Source organism: Equus quagga, chromosome 11 (assembly GCF_021613505.1).
Source record: "Equus quagga isolate Etosha38 chromosome 11, UCLA_HA_Equagga_1.0, whole genome shotgun sequence".
NCBI classification, from domain to species: domain Eukaryota; kingdom Metazoa; phylum Chordata; class Mammalia; order Perissodactyla; family Equidae; genus Equus; species Equus quagga.
The window spans coordinates 43,583,456-43,604,445 of NC_060277.1; the positions used below are offsets into that span (position 1 = coordinate 43,583,456).

Here is a 20,990-nt window from a genome sequence, read left to right on the forward strand (position 1 = left end):
GAACAAGCTAAGAACACACCCCTTTGCTTGTTTTCAGCTCCTACAAACACTAAAACAGTTCCATGTCTGATGTAAACGTGAGTAAAGCCAGGTACAAAAGTTTGTTTAGACTTCTTCCAAGAAAGTTTTTCCCTCCTAATCAGTTTTCAGCTCTCTGTTACCTCTCCTCAATTAGTCTTGGAACTCACTGTAGCCTGGAATATGCTTTTGAATATTTTGCTTTTCCATCAAAATGCTCGCAGCCCAATAGTACCCTGCACACAACCAGGGATCAATAAATGGTTTTTGAGTGAATTTATTTAGTCTTTGGAATGATGTCTTTTGTAGTGAAATTTCAGTTGAAGACTTCTAATCAAGAGTTGCTTTGTCCGCCGGAGCAATAAGATTGGAAGGTGTTTTCTTTCTTTCTGGCAGAATAAAATCTGCCTGTCCTGGAGAAAGCTTAGGAAATGTATAATTGATGTACTTTTGAAATGCCACCCTCGTTTCCTGTAATTCCTCCTCCAGGAAATCTTTCCAGTTTGTCATGATTCCCAGTTGCTTCGCTATGGACAGCAGCTCCCCCTGAGTGTTGACCAGCTTATCCATCATAGTTCCGAGCGAGGCCTGATGTATTTTCTCTGCTTCTTGAAGCACTTCCTGCACCTCCTCCTGCTTCTGCCTCTGAGCCATGCTACAGTAGACATTCAGTTCATGTTCTTTTTCCCTTATCAAGTAGCTCATATTCTTCGACTGGTCATTCAGAGCCGTCACACCGGTATTCACAAGTTCCTCCACGGTCTTTCTGCAAAAGATAATATGGGTTTATAAGTTAGGTGGGTTAGTCACTAAAAACAAAAGTATTTTTGTCTTTTACCACAGATGTATGAGAAATTATTACACTGTTTAGATGAGCCAGGCCGGTAGAGCTGAGCTTTTGGATTGCATTAGCTGTTAACAATCAAAAATCGTTTTTCAGTGGAGGGAGGTCGCCCATGGACTTCCCTGCGGTGGTCTTGGGCAAAGCCAATAGTCTAGCGTCTGATAGTAACTTTGACCAGAAAAGCGTGGTGTGGTTAGGAACGAAGAAATAGGGTCAGAGTTCTATGTCTCTAGAGCAAGTATTTCTGTATATCAATTCAGCCACATACCTTTAGGTAGAGGGGAGAAAACTTTGTTCTCGCAGGTTAGGCTTAGCTCTACTCTTGACTTTATCTGAGCAATACTCTATGACAGTTCCTCAAGCTTCCTGGTCTTAAGACCCCTTTTTGCTCTTAAAATGACCAGGCAATTTTTGTTGATATGGGTTATATCTAGTGACACTAACAGTATTGGAAATTAAAAGTGAGACATTTTAAAAATATTTATAAATTCAAGTAAAGTATCAATAAATCCACTAAATGTTAATATAACTTACATTTATAAAAAATATATTTTCCAAATCACAAAAACTGTTGGTGAGGAAAATGGCATAATTTTACATTTTTTGCTAAACTTTTCACTGGGTTAATAGAAAAAAAGCTGGATTTTCCTATTATTTCCATCTGTTGTGATTTTAAACACCATAACCCCTGGAAAACACCACTCTCTACTCATGAGATAATAAGGGGAGTGAAAAGGCAAGAACATCTCAGTATCATTAAGAAAACAGCTTTGACCTCGTGGAGCCCCTGAAAGGGTCTTGGGGCCCTGAGGAGTGCAGGACCACACTTTGAGAACCACTGCTGAATGAGTTTGTAGATCTCTGAATATAATTAATATAATTATATATAAGTTATAGCAGCCAACCGAATTAAGTTCTTCCCATGCGCCAGGCGTCTTGTGCATATATTAACTCAATGATTCCTCAAAACAATTCTATGACGTGGTTCTATTATCACGGCTGTTTTACTGATGAGAAAACCAAGGCTCAGAGAGGTCAAATAACTTGCCCAATTTCCCTTCATTAGTAAAACTGGCAAAACAAGCACCATACCCAGGCAGTCTGAGTCCAGCACCAAGGCTCTCAGCTGCCGTGACCCATTTCCAGCGAATGTCTTTGATTAACCCAGTTTGAGCAGAACTTCTAAAGATCTGAGAATAAAAGAAACCTACAAATGTCGGATTCACATATTTATGGTTGTTAATAAAAATCCCTCCCTCTGCCTCCTAGTCTAATACAGTCTTTCCAAGACTTTCCACCTGCCCTATCTTCTAAATTCTATCCTCCAAGATGCAATTCTCTCATTGCCTCTGATTTTTCCAGCTTGACTTTCAAACCTGACAGACTTCCCCAGTCTTGAGGTAAACATTGCCCTTAGCCTCTCTAGCTGCACTGCTATTTCTCTCCTTCCTTTTCCCACCAACTAGGCTATAGTCATTATTGATAACAAGGGGTGACATTTATTGAGTACTTCCTGTGTCCCCCAGGACTGTGCTGAGCATTTTACATGCATTATACTTCATTTAATTTTCACAATAACCCACTGAGTCTGGTACTATTTTTATTTATTACCTCTTATTATTCCCATGTAACAGGTAAGAAAAGTTGAGTCCTACAGAGATCTAGTTATTGTTCAATGTCACACAATTGAGCTGGTGGGAGAGTTCCTGCCCTTCAGCATTAGCTGCTTCAGTAGTTTCAGAGGTCACTAGAAATTTTTTATCAGGAGGGCAACAAAATGAAAATAACATTTAGAATTGTTATTCTGGTAATAGAGACCAATTCGTACTATTTTGTAATATTCTGGGTGTGCCATGATTAGGGGCTGAACTATGATGAAAGAGAATGATGAGAAAGGGGGAGGAAGAAGGAGAGAAAGGGATAAATCCAAGAAATATTACAAAGTCATAAGTGGCAGAATTTGTGACTGCTAGGATACAGGGGATGCAGAAAAAAAGATGACTCAAAACCAATTTCCTGATTCTCAGCGCGAGTCAGAGGAGAATGGAGGGGCCATTAATAGAAGTGATGCCATGGACAGAGGTGGAGTGAGCATCTACCCTACGCACACCCTTAGGATGTAGTCTGATGTTTTATAAAATCTTCAGGGTGTTGGTGAGATTGTGAAAGTGATGACCAGGGCCCCTGGGGCTTAGATCAGAAGGAACTGGAAGAAGCGTCCGTGAGCAAGCTCCAAATCCCCAAAGAAGAAGTTGCTTTCCTCCTCCAGAACCTCAGCCTTGTCACGAGCAGGCGGGAGCTCCCTGTGGCGTGGCCGGGCTTTCTCCTGGCCCACACAGAGGAGGCGGTCGTCTATGGGGCCCACAGAAGTCTCCACCAGAGCTGATCGCAGGTAAAACTGCTTGAAGAAAGCACATCTTGGATGACGGCAGCTCTCGCCCTCCACGATGGCCCCCTTTAAACTCCTTGCTATCAAAATCTCTTCTCACTAACAGGATCTGGTATTTTTTAGAATGTTCTTTCCAACTTCTCCCAGCCTGCCTTAGAGCCTGAATTGTTGACCCTTTGGGACTGACTCCTTTCGGTTTAAGGTCAGAGTGTCTCTGACCTTTATGCTGATGATGTCCTTGAAGTTGAGGAATTGCAGCCCAGAGGAAGGTGGGTACAGGGCTGGGGGGGGGGGGCGGGGGCTGGCGGACAGCCTGGAGTGCCCATCACCCTTTGTACCTCCTCTGCCTTGCACGGTGCCCAGTGGACATAAAACAGGCAAACAGGCAACCAATGAATGTGTGAATAGTAAATGGGCAACGTAGACATAGTTCTCTCCAGTATGCTATTTTTATGCCAAATAACGCCCAATTTTAAAGTAGCAAATTAAAGCCTTAAAAAAGCCTAAAAGAATGCTTGCTTGAAAAGGATTCTTAGCATAAGCAAAATATTCACCATAAGAAAATGGTCAATTCTTGTGTTTTATCTAAAATATCTTTTGATTTCTACAAATTATCCACAGTGCTTTTTCCGCAAAAGAGGGCCTAGCGATTAATCATATCACACGAGGAAGGACTGAAGGAACTGGTTTACTAGTACTTTTTGGTTTTTCCTTCCCTTCTCCAGACTAAAGCTGGGACAACGTCTCCTCAAACTTTTGAAGGATGACTGTGCAGGGGGAGAGGCTGAGCCAGAAGCCAGGGGCGGATGTGAGGTGAGGTCTGGTGTACCTCGGGCCCCCAGGAAGAAGCACACGCCAGGCAGACATGTTCAGCATCTGAAGCACCCACCTCAACCAGGAGGAAAATTCGCGTCACAGGTGCCCTCAGGAGGAGGCCCAGCAACCCCTGGCAGGCATCCCGAAGAAGGGACAGTAGGGTCACTCGGTGACCTCCAGGGCCCCTTCCCACGTGAAGAGAAATTCCAAAGGGAATGTGAAATCTACGCTTCTTTCTGTAGATGGTTAAGTCCACCTGCCGGCTCTCATTTTATGAGGTTATAATCTTGGAATTTTGAAATACACACCATATTTATGGGAAGTGCTGGCCAGAAACTGAACCATTTTCAGGATAATTTTAGTGTGTCTATATACACCTATAAGACTCAGTCTGCTATTTTATAAAATGGACTCTCAGAGAATAAAAATAGATTAGTAAATAAAAATATAATCTAATATGTAATAATCCAACCTCACTAGGCTCTTGGGAAAAAATAAAGCATGAAAAACTATCTAGAAAAAGATTAGTCCTTTGCTCCCTGTGGGGCCTCTGTTAGCTCTCTTTCTCATTCTTTTTTGGGAGGCCTTTGAAATGGTACAAGATAAATTGCTCACAATTTTAAAGAAAAAAATGAATGGCAGTTCCTTGCTTTCTACCTATTCAGTGAACTTCTCATTTTCCTTACACATGTTGGTTGCTAAGAGCACACTTTTCAACCTCTTTTGTATGTCCATCAATAAAAATCCTAAAAATCACAGTAAGAACCAACACTTCATTTATCCACGGGCAATTCCTAAATTATGAAGGGATCTATTCCTAAAATTCATTTGTTCATCGAGTATTTAGAGCAACGTTGAACTGGCAGATCGTTTGCCTGCTGAGCCCGCGATAAGCTATTAATCCATTTTCACGTGAACTCCAGGACTGTTAGCACTATTTTGATCAGTTATAACCACTGTGTTTATGAGGAAAATACATTCTGATTTTCTCCCTGAGATACTAGGAACCTACTGCCCCCTGGTCTGGCAGTAGGATCAGGGACCCCCCACGCTGGGGCTGCAGGAGTTAGAGTGGCTGTGGGGAACATCTCCAGAGGCCAACCTTTTCGGCACCTTTGTATCTCAGGGGTATTAACACTCTCAACCTCCCCGTGGCTCTGCCTCATTACACCTCCCACCTTCCCCTCCACGTGTTTGCTCGTGCTGTTCCTACTTTTTCGCAATCTTTCACAAGTGGGACCTTCTCCCTTCTCTCTAAGGCCCAAACCAGGACTAACTTCCTCCAAGAAAGTGACCTCACCACACAGCCCACATAACCCACACACTTTTTGTTTGATCTTCCCAGAACTTTGAACTCTCCTAGCACCTACGAGTTCTTTGTACAAGTCCATCTAGCATTGCTTATATGGGGCAGCCACACTTTAGTTACTTCACATAATGCTGAGGAAAGACCCTTATTTCTTTGTGATGGAGGTGAGGACCACATCCACAGAAGGTGCTTGATAAGCTCTGGTGAAGTGAGCAGGGGAGCGTAACAGAAGGTCATGTGCTTTGGCATCATACATCCCATCAGGCCCTGTCACCTTCTCTCCACATGACCTTTGGCAGGTTGCTTAGTCTCTCGTTAAGACTCAGCGTCTTCATCTGAAGATACGGAGGATGAGAACGACAGAACGCCCCAGGAAGGAATGTGAGGATTCAATGAGAAGAACACAAAGGCCTCGCATGTGCTGGGTGTTGAATAAAGGGTAGCTGTCATCAGGAATTATAGCCATGACCACAAAAATTCCTGAGCAGTCATTCATTCATACCTTTGCCTTGGGCTGGAAAACACTTAGATCCCTTCGAAGCAGAGATGTTTCTTTCTTTCTTTCTTTCTTTTTTTAACTTTAAGAGAAAGAGTACAGTGTCTCCTAGATAATCTGTTTTGAATCTAACGACCTCAATCCACAAAAGAGTTTTCTGTGCACTTAACAAATTTGTCATAATATTTACGTGTTCTGAATCCCTGAAGTCTTGAGTGAAAGTTTATAGTCAAATAAAAGATCTACAGTAGGATTCTAAACAGTGGTCTTTCTCCATATATTAGTTTCTGCAAATGCTCTAAGGAACACTGGAATCTAGCACTGTCTAGAAATAAGATCTAGCATGCTGCAGAGTGAGTTCAGCTGATAGAACAAATTTGAGCCTTTGTTTAATAAACATTTAAAGGATGTCTACCATGTGCCAGGCTCTCCTCCAGGCAATTGGGACACATCAATGAACAAAATGATGAATATTCTAGCTAGATACATTTCAACAAGATGCCTGGCAGTTCCCTAATCTTAGTCAACTGACTCAATAAAAGGTGGCCATTGAGAACCTTCCATTCAAATCTCACAGGGAAAAGGGCTGGAGTGGGGTGAAAGCAGCAGAGTGAGGGAGGGAGAAGGAGACTGCTGGTGTGTGGCTGGATCCAGAGGCTCCTACAGGGTGGGCAGAGCTCCTGCAGATGGAGGGTGGGGAGCAGAGAGGAGAGAGGGTACCACCTTCCGCTGCTTTGGACCACAACTCATTCAGGAGTCACCGCCTTCTCTAACTTTCTCCTGAAATCCTCCGTCACCTTCCTCTTCTACCTCAACAATGATTTACAGCCTACGCAAGAAGGGAGGCACACTGACACAGCCTCAGCTGCAGCCCTCATTCTTATTTATCTGCACATCCTACAGGATTTTACCTTTGGCCCCATTCTAAACAATTCCAATGAGGAAGACTTTACCCATTAATTATACACAGATAGATTTGTTTGTTAAGTCAAGCAGCAAAGCAAAAGAGACAAGTCCTAGACCAGGAGGCCAAACCCAGAGGTTTCAGTCTTGGTTGTGCTGCTACAGCTACGTGATCTTGGGCAGGTCGCTTAGCAACTGGAAACAGTGGTTTTCTCTGACTGCTGTCCTGTTAAAACTGGCCAGTTCCAGAAATATCTTATGACCCAGCCATCCCACTACTGGGTATCTATCCTAAGAACCTGAAATCAGCAATTCCAAGAGTCCCATGCACCCCTATGTTCATCGCAGCATTATTCACAACAGCCAAGTCATGGAACCAACCTAAGTGCCCAGCAACTGATGATTGGATAAAGAAGATATGGTATATATACACAATAGAATACTACTCAGCCATAATAAAGGACAAAATTGTCACATTCACAACAACATGGATGGACCTTGAGGGTATTATGTTAAGCAAAATAAGCCAGACAGAGAAAGACGAACTCTGCATGACTTCACTCATAGGTGGAAGTTAACATATAGACAAAGAGAACTGATCGGTGATTACCAGGGGAAAGGGGGGTGGGGGGAGGGCACTAAGGGTGAAGTGGTGTACCCACAACATGACTGACAATAACGTACAACTGAAATTTCACAAGGTTGTAACTATCATAATCTTAATAAAAAAAAAAACTGGCCAGTTCCATCAAATGTTCACCACATATATAAAAGTGGTTAGCTTGGTATTGTTCATATATACATATGATTCACGTAAAAAATTATTTGTGATTATGCACAAACATAAGGCTGTAAATACATCAAAAGGTCATGGAAGGATACAGACCCCATTTTAAAATGATTGTCTCTGGGAGAAAGGAGGGAATTGGGAGCAGCGAGTTAAGACTTAGCAATTTTTGCTCTGCATATTTCCATAATGTCATCATTACGTACAGCATCTATTACTTGTGTAATAAGAAAAGACCAAAAGTAACACATTCACAATGGTGTGTGATACAGGCTAGAAAATGTGAAGACTGAATTTTCTGTGTTTGTGGAAAAATATTTGTTGATTCTTCTCCTCACTCTCTTAAAACTGGAGATACAGAATGAAAAACACAGTATATCGGACAGTAGTTATCTCCTGAGAGGTGGAGAGGAAGGAAATGTGATTAAGGAAGAGCACATGGGAGCTTCAGAGGTATTCGCAATTTCCAATCCCTTCGGGTGGGTGGTAGGTCCTTGAGTATTCATGTCATTATTTTCCTTTATAACACACACACACACACACACACACACATACATTCTACAATACATTATACATGGTTCCAGTGTGTTCCCTGGAATACCTTCTCTGGTCCTGCACTGCTTCGCGGGTCTTCTGTCTCTCTTCAGCCCTGGCTTTCTCCACAGCCGCGATCTTCTCCCTGTGGCATTCCATCATAATCCTTTGGATTCTGTGGACCATGCGTTGTTGCGCAGCCAAGTGTTCTCTGGTCAGTTCATCTTCCATGTGTTGATGCATCTCTATCTTGGTTTTAGCTGCCATTTCCTTAAGCAACAGGAAAACTAGATTTAGACGTCACAGCTTTGATGTTTAAAAATGCACACTAAGAGGTTATTCAAATCAGAATTAATCTACCCAATGGAATGTACACCTGTTAACCCTGATGATTTAAAAGAAGAGTGTGTACAACACGGAAAACTTTCATTTATGATGATGCTAAGTAAAACCGTAAATGTACAAACTATGTAGCATAAGTATGTCTACAGATAATATTGGAAGGGCATATGCAAAAAAGAAAATAATTGGGTTACAGGTCTTTTTTTTTCTTGATTGCCCAAATATTCTATTATGTCATATTATTTTTATCCATGATTAGAAATACACAATATGATTCTCTTTGAGGAAATCAGTCCTGGAAGATGGCAGAAGTAATGACTGTGCCTCCTAAATGTCTCCTGGGCAGGAGGGAGCCTGAGGCTCAGGCAGCAACATACTTTACTGTGGGCACCGGAACCTGCCTGCCAGGCCCCACTGTCATTCAGGCATTCCAGCTCATTAGTGTTGAGAGCCTCTTTCTCATTCACAGAGGGGACAGGAACAAGCGTTCCATTGCTCCAGGGTAGAAGGACCTGTGAATGCCTTTGGCCAAGTAAAGAGAGGAGGCACGAGTCAAACCAAGGCTTCGAGAAAATGAACTCGCAAAGAAACTCACAAAATGTCACCACTTTGAAAGTGCCTACTACTCCACCATGTGCCAGTACTGTGCCAGGCTGTTGCTACAAACACATTCTCGTGGCTGGAATTCCTGTCCTTGCAGACTGACTGTCGAGTGGACACCAACAACCAAATTGTGCAAAAAGTTTTTTAATAGACATATATGCAAGAGAGGAGGAGCAATTAATTCTGTCTAGCAGTTTCAAAGCTTTCATTTAAAGGTAAATTTTTATCTCTATTTTAGGGATGACAAGAGAACATACAGAAATTAAGTTATTTCACATAGTGGGTCAGTGGAAGAACCAGGAATAGAAACCAAGATTCTCGATGCCAGTTCCTCGCTTCACTGCTGGCTGTGATGCTAGGGTCTTTCAAGAGATTCATCAATTTACTTTCATTCCAGAAACGCTGTACAGTCTTATAAGATAGCACAGTGAGGTTCCTGCCTTCCTCCTTCCCTCCTGCCTCCCACCTCCTTTCCTTCTTTCCTCTTCCTCTTCCTCCCTCCCTCCCTCCTTCCTTCCTAGCTTCAGTATCCCTTCTTCAAATGAAATTTTACCCAAAGTAGAAAGAAATGAAACCAGTAAGAGTTCTCCTGGCTGAGGTTGCCCACCCCCCTTCACTACCCTTTCTGTGGGGGCCCCGACAGTGTATGCAGACAAAATCCTACAGCTGAAGCTGAAAGTCAAGGGAACTCTAAGTTTCAAGGGAAACTGAAACTGCTCTAGTTTTGTATAAAAGTATTTCAACAGTTAAAATATTTGTTAGACAGACTTCAGCTTTTTCAAGAGAAGGAAAGTTTTCACTTTCTCACTTCAGCTACTCCAAGGATGAAAAATAAAAAAATGAAAAAGACAACAGAAATCAACTTGAAGGATCTCTCCAGAGTGGCCTCAGTTCATGTAGTTAGAAAATTATTTTTAGGAAAACATTGGCTGCTTAAAATGTTAGCTGGTTTTTCCATACTGCAGAAGGCTTTGTTTCTTAAAGCACTAAAACGTTTTTTGTGTGTGTGTGAGGAAGATTGGCCCTGGGCTAACATCTGTGCCAATCTTTCTCTATTTTGTATGTGGGGCACGGCCACAGCATGGCTTAATGACTGGTGTGTAGGTCCGTGCCTGGGATCGGAACCTGCAAACCCTGGGCTGCTGAAGCAGAACACGCGAACTGAACCACTATGCCACTGGGCCAGCCCCAAAGCACAAAAACTTTTTGATAATAAAACATTTTCAATGGAAATCTTTCTAAATGTCTTTAACATTTACCTTACTTTATAGGAAGAGCATAATGAACACATTTTAATGTTTCTTGATGATCCAGGCTCATAGATAAAGATGAATGACTGTATTGGGCTAAATACTTTATATTGCACTTAAAAATTGCTCGAGTTCATAGGGCGATTTGTCTCTGTTATAAATGACCCCACTGCTTTGCTTTTTGAGATTTGACATCTGATTTTTGTAATTCTCCTCGGTCTTCACATGCTGTTGGACCAAGGACTCCGTTCTAACTGCTGTTGGTGAGTTCCTTTTTGTCATTTCTTGTTTCTGGCATTTAATCTATTTTGGATTTGTGAAGTCAATCAACCATGTCTGTTGGGTTCAGGTTGTCAAGTAAGTGTAAATAACATTCTAGTGGGGAATAGAGAGGTTCTGCTCTGGGTAATAAGCCCGAGTTTTTGTCTTATAGTGAGAGGCCTTTAACTTCTTAGGGGATATTTTAAATTATGTCTGGGTTTTCAAGTATGTTCTCAGCAGTTGAGATTATGGAGTGGTTGTGCTTTAGACAGATGAAGTATTATCCTAATACATTTCTATTTGAATCGTAGCATTTAAAATCACACCCATCCCTTTATTTTGGCTAGGTTCTGAACTAGGACTCAGAGAACTAAACCCGTCCCTCTTTCATGTAATGACTTAGTAAAATCCAAATCATTTTAATGCCTCACATAGTATGTAGAATACACATTTAAAGCTACAAAAATAATTCAATGACCTATTATTTGGCAGTGTTCTTGCTCAATGGAAAGTCTTCCATTAAATTACTTTTACTGAAATGTGTTTTGAGTGAATCAGCCCATATTTTGAGGTAAGAAACAACCTCAAGCAATCCATCATGTTTACAGATGTTTGATAGACATTTATTATGCAATGTCTCCCTCAGGAGAAGCTTTCCTCAGGTACCACGTGTGGGCATATCTGGGCCTCTCTGAGTACCTGATTTGTTTTTACCTGTGGACATGGTGATTCACGGCATTTTCCTCTTTGCATTGACTGCCAGGAAGCTCAAAGCCCAATTGCACAGGACCTCACGGCTTACATACATTTTTAAGTTTTAAATTCATCCCTGACTTCATTATATTCTCTAGTCTGATTTTCCTTTTGTTATTTTCTCTTAGCTTCTATCTTATCATTTACTTTTTAACATTATTGTATTTGAATAAGATAACATAAACACCTTTTCAAAATACTATCTGTCCACTGGATAAGATCTTGAAATTTTATTTATCAGCAAGCATCTGAGACTTATCCCAAATTCCTAACATCATATAAGAGCAATACCTGGTGGTCTTTACATATCAGAATTTAATATTTGATTCTAGAAGAACTTAGTTTTCTCAAACTTAATGTGTGTGAGAATCACATGGGCTGCTGGTTAAAAACATTGCTAGTGACTCTGCAGGTCAGGTGGGGCCCAGGAATCTGCATGTTAAGCTTCCAAGTGAGTAGATTCTAAGGCAGGTGGTTCATAGACAAGCCCTGAGAAGCAGTACTAACGTCCACATCTGGGTACCCTGCAATTGAAATAACAACCCTACACACCCCTCTTAGACAAATCACTCCTTCATATATGAAAAACGCCCCTGAGACTGTGGCATACATGTAAATTCCCAAACTCTAGACAAATATTGTAGGAAGGTCACCCTTCCTCAGACTTTTCCCCTTTAAATTTTCTTAGGACTTCTTCTATTTTAGCACTATAAGTGCACCAACACCACCAAAGACTATATGGGATACAATCAAATTACTTAAGGGAAGACTAGGATGGAGGCTCCTTGAAACAGGCCTCACATCTAAGTTATCCTTGTATCTTCATAACCTAATGCCAGAAGTGATATTCACAATATGTATCCTTTTGCTGCCTCACTGGGGCAGGGTCCTAGAGCCCCTACTGATTTAAAGGGTTGTCCCTTTAAATTGCTGCATTGGGGGAGGTCCAGGGGTCTAGGGGCAGTGACCAGGGTGACCAAGGCATTAGGGGGCTTGGGGAGCGGCTATTTGTCAACTGATAGAGAAGCATTTCAATACTTTAAGAAGCACTATGGCCATACTGGTACATGCCAGCTGAGCAGAGGACTGCCTAGACGTGCTGTATACACTCCTCGTGTTCTGAACTGAAATAGGCGAAGGGCAGTGGACCCCTGCAGCCAACCCCTCAAGGACCATGGCCGCCGGGGCCAAGCAGGGAGGGTCCCACTGCCCTTTAGGAGCCCCAGGGCAGAGCTCCCTTTCCTGCCAGCCGGTCTTCTGAGGACAAGGGCAGTCCATTTGATCTCACCTCGTATGGATCTGATATATGGTAGGTGCTCATTGCTGAAACAAAGGAAAAAATGGGCCTGTGGTCCCTAAATTTTTGTGAGTTATGTTCTTATTAAGTTAGGCCAGACTTCTGCCACTTTCCCTCCAGCCTCTGCCCATGAATCTTCACATCTGCACTACTTACCGTCCTGTCCCTCCCGTGGCCAACATGTACAATAGTTCTGTATCATTTTCCTTTGAGCAGATGCTGTAACCGAGGTACTGAGCTAGATAATGACTCCCAGGGCTTCTGCCTGGAAGGTTTGCTAATTACCTAGAAATGTGCTTGAACAAGTTAACAGGTTAGAAAGAGTTGCCTTCATTTTATGACCTCTGGTCCTACAGGACATATTTGAGAAACAGCTCCGGGATCCCTCTTGGCACTGTGGTAAATGCAAATTTGGGGGAAAGGATGCAACCAGAGAGCCCAGGAGAAGGAACAGAACAGCCTACTTCCTCCATTCACCAACTGAGCACTGACGAAGTCAAGGCAGCGGGCGGGGCACTAGGGCAGTAATGACGAGGACATGCCCTTACGGAGGCTGAGGTCATGTCAGATCAGACATTCAACAAGCAATCAATCTGTTTAATTACAACGGCCATGACTGATGACTGCTGTGAATGAGGACGGGGTGTCAAGGACAGTGTACGGGTGGCAAGGCAGAATGGGCAGGTAAAGCTTCCGTTAAGTAGTACCGTTTGAGCTAAATCTGATGAATTGTGGGAAGAACATGCTGGCAAAGACCCCGAGGTGGGAAGGAGGATGGTGTATTCAGGTTTGAGGACCCAAAGAAGGGCAATGGGAGGAGGAAAGAAAGCTAGAGATAAGAGATACAGTGAGTCAGACAGGCAGGGGCCAGACAGGCTCCCTCAGGCCTTGAAACCCCATAAAGGTTTGGGTTCATTACATTGAAGGCTGTGGGGTTCCCCTGCACCCACTCTTCACTGCCATCACAGAGTTCAGCATCTCTTCTGTGAAAATCGTGGGCCTCCCAACCAACCTCCATGAAACACCCATCTAGATTCTACATATTATTGTTTTTTCTCTTATTCCCTTGCTAGAGCTTTTTAGTAACTTAAGTACTTTTTAAAAGACAACAAACAAGCCACTAGAAAAACCTGTAAACTTTTTTGATGTTCCTCTTCCAGATTCTGAATTTTAATTTTGTGTCTGTCATTTGCTTCTTCAAGGGCTTTCTCCACTGCTTGTTTTTGACGTTCGTTAGCCTTTGAAAGAAAGAGTCCATTTATTTATTAATATATCAGGTTTCCTTGTTTACTGAAAATGAGCAACCACCATGGGGCCCCTAATTATTTGCTTGATTCCCATCTCAAACCTCCCATCACAAACTGACTGGCTCAGCCAGAAATGCCCAAAAACATCCGAACCTTTGGCTAGTATCGCTATATCAGGACTTGCTAAAGAGAATTTTACTATGGGCTGCTGGCTTGCCTTTTTTGGGCACTTTATTTCTTGCTTGATTGACTATCAAAGTAATGCATGCCATCGCAGAAAACATAGAGAAGTGGAAAGATGCACAAAGCTAGAAAGAGCTGAGAAGGGAAGCTGTGTACCATCCCAGATCCCATGCATCAGATCTTCAGAAAGAGGGTTTATTACTTTGTTTGAAAAGAATGTCCAGAACATTAGGTATACTTATATTCAAATTGTAGATTATTCATAAAAGCATTCCCTTGTATTAGGGTATATATCAGTGGTTCACAATCTATTTGAATTTTTTATTATTGATAAAGATAGATGACTACAAAAATTTTTTGCACTGGAGCATTTTATACTTTCAAAATACTTTCAGACCAAACTGTTGCTGGTGGCACTAATACGGGACAATTCCAACACTATTTGCTATGATGTCTATTTTATAAAGAAACCAAAAAATGGTTTGTCCTGCTGCCAAGGAGCTTTAATTCTCTTTAGGAAGTCATTTATGTCATTCTATCCATTACTGTCTATAACTGGAAGAAGTGGGGGCTGGAGGATTGAGATTTTGCTTCAGCTAAGTGTCTGGGACCTGACTGTGAGCCCCAACACACTCAAAGTGCCCCATGACCCTCAACAGTCATATGGACAAGGGGTCACAGACTTTGGAGAGATGTGGAACAAGGAGAGTCATTCATGAAGAAGCAATTGGAAAAAATAAGCACTTAGAGGTATTATAAAATGCACAAATGCATGGTCTACATACTAAACATTAAGCTATAATAAACACTTGTCAACAGGGATGTCTTTTTTTAATTCAATGAGAATAAGGGGAGTAGGAGTCATCCATACATAGGGGCAATTTAGAAGGAAAGAAACTCCTAATGATGTCTGCATCTTACTAAGCACCTACTGTGTGCTGGGCACATTATTTCATTGAACTCTCTCAACAATCCTATAGAATGAGTATTATTGTTTCTCTTTCACGTTTGAAGAAGCCAAGACTCTAGAGTGGAAGAATGTGCCCAAGGTCTCACAGACAGCCAGGATTCAGAGTCAGTTCTGCCTGAATACATTGTTTCAGACAAATCCCAAAAGTGAAAGAATTGTAGAGATGCATTTAGGTTGACCTCCAACTTCTTTTACCTGAGCCCATATATCAGCTTCTGCTTTTGCAATAAGTTCTTCGAGTAGAGCTTCTTGAAATTCCTTTTCTTTCTTCAAAATATCTGCCCCAATATCTGTATATTTGAAGAGAAACAATTGCAAATATCCACAGACTGTTTCTTGGTTTTCCTTTCTACTATTATCTAGTTATTCATTAGAATTATTTAAGAGCGATATCCTTTTAGGAGACATCAATCTTTTCTTTAAAGATACCAACGAAAGGGCTAAGTTTTTCCCTAATTGATTAGGAGGGAACTCAGGCCTGGGTAGAGTCAGCTGTTCCCTTCATCGCACTCAGTCCACACAGTAGGCAATTGGGGAAGTAAAGTGGCAGAAAGGAGCACATTCCGAAAGTAGAAGGGTGAGTGCATATTCAAGACGGTAGCACATTATACCGCTCCTCTCTCCCTGCTCCCACCTGGATGCTGGTGGTAACTCCATCAGGAAAGTGGGGGCAGAACGCTTTCCTTAGTACGCTACAAGCCTGTCTTTAGTGTGTAGGTCTTCATGGCATTAGCTGCTTTAGCTGTGGAGTGAGGTAAGGGGTAGTAGTTGACGACTTCTCTGTCAATGATCTCATTTAACTTCCAAATATTCCCATAATAATACTCTCCCTACTCAGACAAAAAGGCCTAAAGAGGTTAGATGACCACACAGTATCAATAGCTAGGGACAGAGCAGACCCTGGAGCCAAGCCCTGAGCTCGTTGAGCTGGGCACAGGGTTTTCTCCATCTTTTCTTCTGAGAGTGGGTTGTCAGAGGTGGCTCATGACTTGTATGGGGGTGATGAGCCCTTTGAGTGCTGAAATCACACAGTGATCTTTCTCTCCAATCCAAACTCTTATAGTATTTACTCCATTCACTTCTCACACCTTAGATTTGTTGAATTATTAATTGTTCATGTGTTTATGTTTGGACGATCAACTTCCTCAAATTACAAAGCACATCTTATACCGCAGTGTGTGTCTCACAGTGCCTACCTGGGCAATAAGCACAGGTAAGACATTGTGGACATATGTGTTTGTCTGCACAACACCTCTTCTCTCCCTCTGGTATCAAGACCCATTTCTCTCAAGAATGTCCCTCTCTCACTTCAGGTTGTTCTGGTGGGACTGCCAATCACAGCGGCCAACCGGTTTGGCCCATCACATCATCTCCATTCTCCAGGCACATACTCAAGCCTGGCCATCCAGCCTCTTCCCTAGGGTTTTATATAAGGATGTAAGGAGAACATAGCTCTTTTTCCTCTGATGTTTCTAAGCTGGAGGTAATAGGTGCTTAGAGCTGTTTGGAACTGCTTCTCCTCCTTTCCCAGCTGATGGTGTAAGCCTGGCTGCAGTAGTAAACAATTAGGCCGACTCACTAAGAGAGCAAGTATGGGCAGATTGAAAGCCCTGATGCCAGATTCCCCATGGGTTTCTCTGTTAAAAGGGTCAAGAAATTCCCTTTTTTGCATAGTCTGGTTTGAGTTGTGTTTCTGTCACCTGCAACTGAAAATACATGCTTGGTGGCATTGATTAAAGTCTTTGCCACTAGATTATCAATGAGTCTAAAAACATAGGGCAGTGAATACCATGGCAGAGATGGACATATACTCCATAGGCTCAATGTTGTGTAGACAGAATCATGAAAGATCCTCTAGAAAGACATGTGACTAAGCATGGACCATCAACATGTTGAACTTCATAAAAATGTGATACAAGTGTGGACTGCTATTACTCTTTTTTATGCTTAAATCCCATTACTTTGTATTACTTGTTCCCAACCCTGATTGTACAACAGGATTCTTGCATAATTTTTTTAAATGCCCATACTGGGGCCAGCCCCATGGCCAAGTGGTTAAGTTCGCACACTCCAGGATTTCACCGGTTTGGATCCTGGGCACATGCTGAGGCGGCATCCCACATGACACAACCAGAAGGACCTACAACTAGAATATACAACTATGTACTGGGGGGCTTTGGGGAGAAAAAGAAAAAAAAGGAAGATTGGCAACAGATGGTTAGCTCAGGTGCCAATCTTTAAGAAAAAACAAATGCCCGTACTGAAAAATGAACAAACTATTAACACAAAGAACAACTTGGATGGCTCTCAATGGTATTATGCTAAGTGAAAAAAAGCCAATTTCAAAGGGTTACATACTGTATGGTTCATTTATGCAACATTCTCAAAGGGATGGAGTTAGAGTGATGGAGAACAGATTAGTGGGCGCCGGGGGTTCGGGAGAGGGGGTGTTAAGCGATAACAAGAGGGAGTTGCCTTGTGGTGGTGGAACAGCTCTACATCCAGATTGTGGTGGTGGTTACATGAATCTACACGTGAGAAAGCGCATCAAACTATACACCAAGAAAAAAAGTGCATATAGGTTTGTACCTGAGTGAATAGTATTGTTCCAAAGCCTGTGTCATGGTTTTGCCAATGTACTAGAGTTATGTAAGATTTTGATGAGAGAAGCTGCATGAGGGGTACGTGGGAACTCTGTTCTATTGCTAAAACTCGTGAGTCTTAAACTATTCCCAAATAAAAAGCTATCCAAATATGTAAAAAGATAAATGAATAAAGAACCACACACACTGAGGTCTGACTCTGGAGGTTCTAATTCAGTAGGTCTGTATTGGATTAGCATTAAATCCAATGAGTTTGGTTTTGGATGTTTGTAATAAAGACAAACTTTTTAAAGTTCTGTAGTACCCTGCTGGGGTTGAGAGCCGCTGCCCTGCGCAGTACTCATTAGCACTTATATAGACATTTCAACATGCTTTTGAATTTACTTACAAAGAACAGAGAATTTTGACTCTTTTGACTTAAAATAGTCAATGACAAATACAGGTCATTGAACATGAAAGATTAATTTCTAACTAGTTAGATTTAATTTCTCCACTTGGTGTTTGGACTCAGATATCCTGGCAGGCAGAAGGAATCAATCAATAAAAGCATATCTAAGAGTGAATATCCACTGTGCTGCGTATAAAAAGTCAAATCATTTTAGAGATTATAATTAATAAATCATACTAAACATTTACTAAAAGTTAAACCAGTTTTGGTACTGATATTTTTAGAAGATGATTCCAATTTGATCTTGCCTTACATTTTAGATTTTTCAAAACACCTTCCTTTCTCAACTTCTTATACTTTCAAAGATGAGGAGTGAACTTAAATCACTAGTTTACTATGTTAAAGGAAGAGAGGATCAGAGAAGTACTTAAAGTCTTTAGGAAAACACTTCTAAGGCTCAAAGTCAGACTGAAAACTCTGATGGGGAAGTAAACCTGTCGTTACAATTTGATTTGCTTATTAGAAGAGTATATATAATAAATCTTCTCATGCTATCTATATGTAGCTACTCTTATGTCACCAGCTACTAACAAAGGTTACGGTTTCTTTCCCCCATTTATTAAGGTGTTACTTAGAGATAGTTCCTCTTCTGTGTGTGGCAGGTGCCTGAGTATGGGCAAGGGAGAAAAGAACTCCCATTTACCATTATGTGCCAGGCTTTATAATAGGTACAAGTGCTTCATTAAAGCCTCATAACAAACCTGCAAGATAGGTATTAACATCCCTATTTACATGTAAGGAAACGGTCTGAGAGGCTCAGCATCCTGTCCAGGCCCACGAAGTCTAAGTGGGGAAGCTGGACTTCAACACTTATTCTTTTCACGCCCAACAGACAGCCCTGTAGGACAGCAACTTTGATCAGGAGAGCTGATAAAAGTCTATATAGCAGGAAGAAGAACGGCAGAAAAAGGAAAACAGCAAAGTCACTTACCCAGTATATCTTTGTGAGTGTAAAAACGTGTCTTAAATGGCTTGTATTCGTGGATCCGTTTGAAGGTTTCCCCAAAAGGGGCTGGTGGGATTATTTTATCACAAACGGCACAGCAAACAAAGCTTGTGTAATTCGAATTTCTGATCATAATTGAACTTAAGACGTCTTTTACTATGTACAGTGAAAATACTCAGGATAAGGAAAAGTAGCTTTGAGAAAATCTAGAAGTTTAAGAAAGCTGGAAGAGGTTCAAGGCTTCAGGAGGATGCTAGAGGCTGGTAAGAATTAAACGATTCGCCATGATTAGGTAGTGGGAAGGTGGCTAATGGGCAAGAACGGTACGAAAGCCTCTGCCATATAAGTGTGGGCGCTGACGGGGGAGAGTTAAGCAGTTGCTCCCTCCCAGACTCTAGCATTAAATTGTTAACTTACTTAGCAACTGTTGCTAGGTAAGACAAGCTTTGCTCATAAAAGCAACTAGAAGTAATAACTAAAGGGAGCATGGTACAGCCTTTCATTTCCCAGATACCTTCTATATTAGCTTCCTCTTGCTGCTGTAACAAATTACCACACACTTAGCCGTTTAAAACAATGCAAACGTATTCTCTTGCAGTTCTGGAGGTCAGAAGTCCAAAATGAGTCTTATGGGGCAAAAATTAAGGGGTCAGCAGGGCTGGTTCCTTCTGGAGGCTGCAGGGGAGAATCCCTTGCCTTGCCTTTTCCAACTTCTAGAGGCCACCCACATTCCTTGGCTCATGGCCTTCCACGATGTTGCCTTTTCGCAGCCTGCTTGCATGGTGACGTGGCTTCTTCCTCTGATCTTCTGCCTGCCTCTTATAAGGACCTTGTGATTATAATAAAGGATAATTTCTCCATCTCACAATCCTTAACAACCACATCTGCAAAGCCGCTTTTGCATATAAGGTAACATATTCACAGGTTCTCGGAATTAGGGTCTGAACATCTTTGGGGGCAGGGTGGGGAAAGGGGAGCATTATTCAGCCTACCACACTTCCTTTTAAATGGTTTATTTAAAGGATTGATTTCTTTTAGGCAGGCAAAAGTGGGAGTTTAATTCTTTTTCAGTTTATCTATAAATGTGTTGTTTTGGTGCCAAAGCAATAAAACTGGGAAATACCACAGCATCTTAAAGGGAAAATTACTTTCATTAAGTCAGCACTTGAAATTACTAAGCCTGGTTTTTAAAATCACATAGTTAACTATTTGTCTTTGTTTTAAAATGGAAAGTCCTGCATCCCAAGAATCCCCTTGGTGCCAGACAAACTGGGAGAGACTGGTCACCCTGTGGAAGATGAGGCTACAAACCAATAAATAGCTTCACTGTGGGCTTCAGGAAATTCCTGAAAACCAATTCATCAATTAACAGCTTGCTCCTCTGGGCAAACAGCTCTTCTATCAGAACAGATAACTCCCCTGGGCAAAAACATTACTTGCCACTTATCAGTAGTTTACTTACCCAGACTTGCTTTGAGACCTAACCTATCATGCTATGAGTTTTGCCCACTCTGAACCAGATTCCTGCAGCGAAAGACCTTCCTTCAACCACTTGAAGCCAGACTCCAAGAGGCTGTAAATATCTTGCCCGCCCTGCCCACGCTCTCCTTAGACACCACTGACTTTGGCAAAGCGGCGCTTTTCCTTAGAGAATGAATGAAAACCTCGGCACACAGCCAGGCAGCCTTCGACACTGCACACGCAAGGACGGTGCTGTAACCGGTGCCCACCCCAGGAAAGGCAGCACAGGGAGGTGACTTGTTCCTCAAATTCAGCGTGACCCCTCCCTGCACTACTTTTCACAGCTGTGCGCCTCGCTGTCTCCTGCTACCTCGCCTCCTTCGTGGATGCCACACGGCTCACGACGGCTCTCTGTGCGGCTCCTGCTGCCCCTCAATGCTGTGAGAATCCCCTGACAGTTCACCCGGTATCTCCCCCACCAAACATCAACTTATTGTGTTGAACAGGAGAACCTAAAAGATGACAATGTG

At 42.1% G+C, this 20,990-nt stretch overlaps 1 protein-coding gene across 1 annotated transcript; it reads right to left on the reverse strand.

The window, feature by feature from the left end:
• Positions 1-348: 348 nt before the first annotated feature.
• On the reverse strand, positions 349-19,132 carry C11H6orf163 (chromosome 11 C6orf163 homolog). The gene is made up of 5 exons (XM_046675148.1): positions 18,985-19,132; positions 15,198-15,292; positions 13,733-13,840; positions 8,164-8,366; positions 349-784 (listed from the first exon to the last, which is right to left on the reverse strand). The coding sequence occupies exons 1-5, from the start codon at positions 19,130-19,132 to the stop codon at positions 349-351; spliced, it is 990 nt and encodes a 329-aa protein (XP_046531104.1).
• Positions 19,133-20,990: the final 1,858 nt, after the last annotated feature.

Coding starts and splice junctions, on each gene's coding strand:
- C11H6orf163 (XM_046675148.1), bottom strand. CDS start 19,132: ATGATCAGAAATTCGAATTACACAAGCTTTGTTTGCTGTGCCGTTTGT. Junction 8,367..13,732: donor AACATCAAAAAAGTTTACAG/GTTTTTCTAGTG, acceptor CTGTTGCTTAAG/GAAATGGCAGCTAAAACCAA. Junction 785..8,163: donor GCAGTGCAGGACCAGAGAAG/GTATTCCAGGGA, acceptor TATCTTTTGCAG/AAAGACCGTGGAGGAACTTG.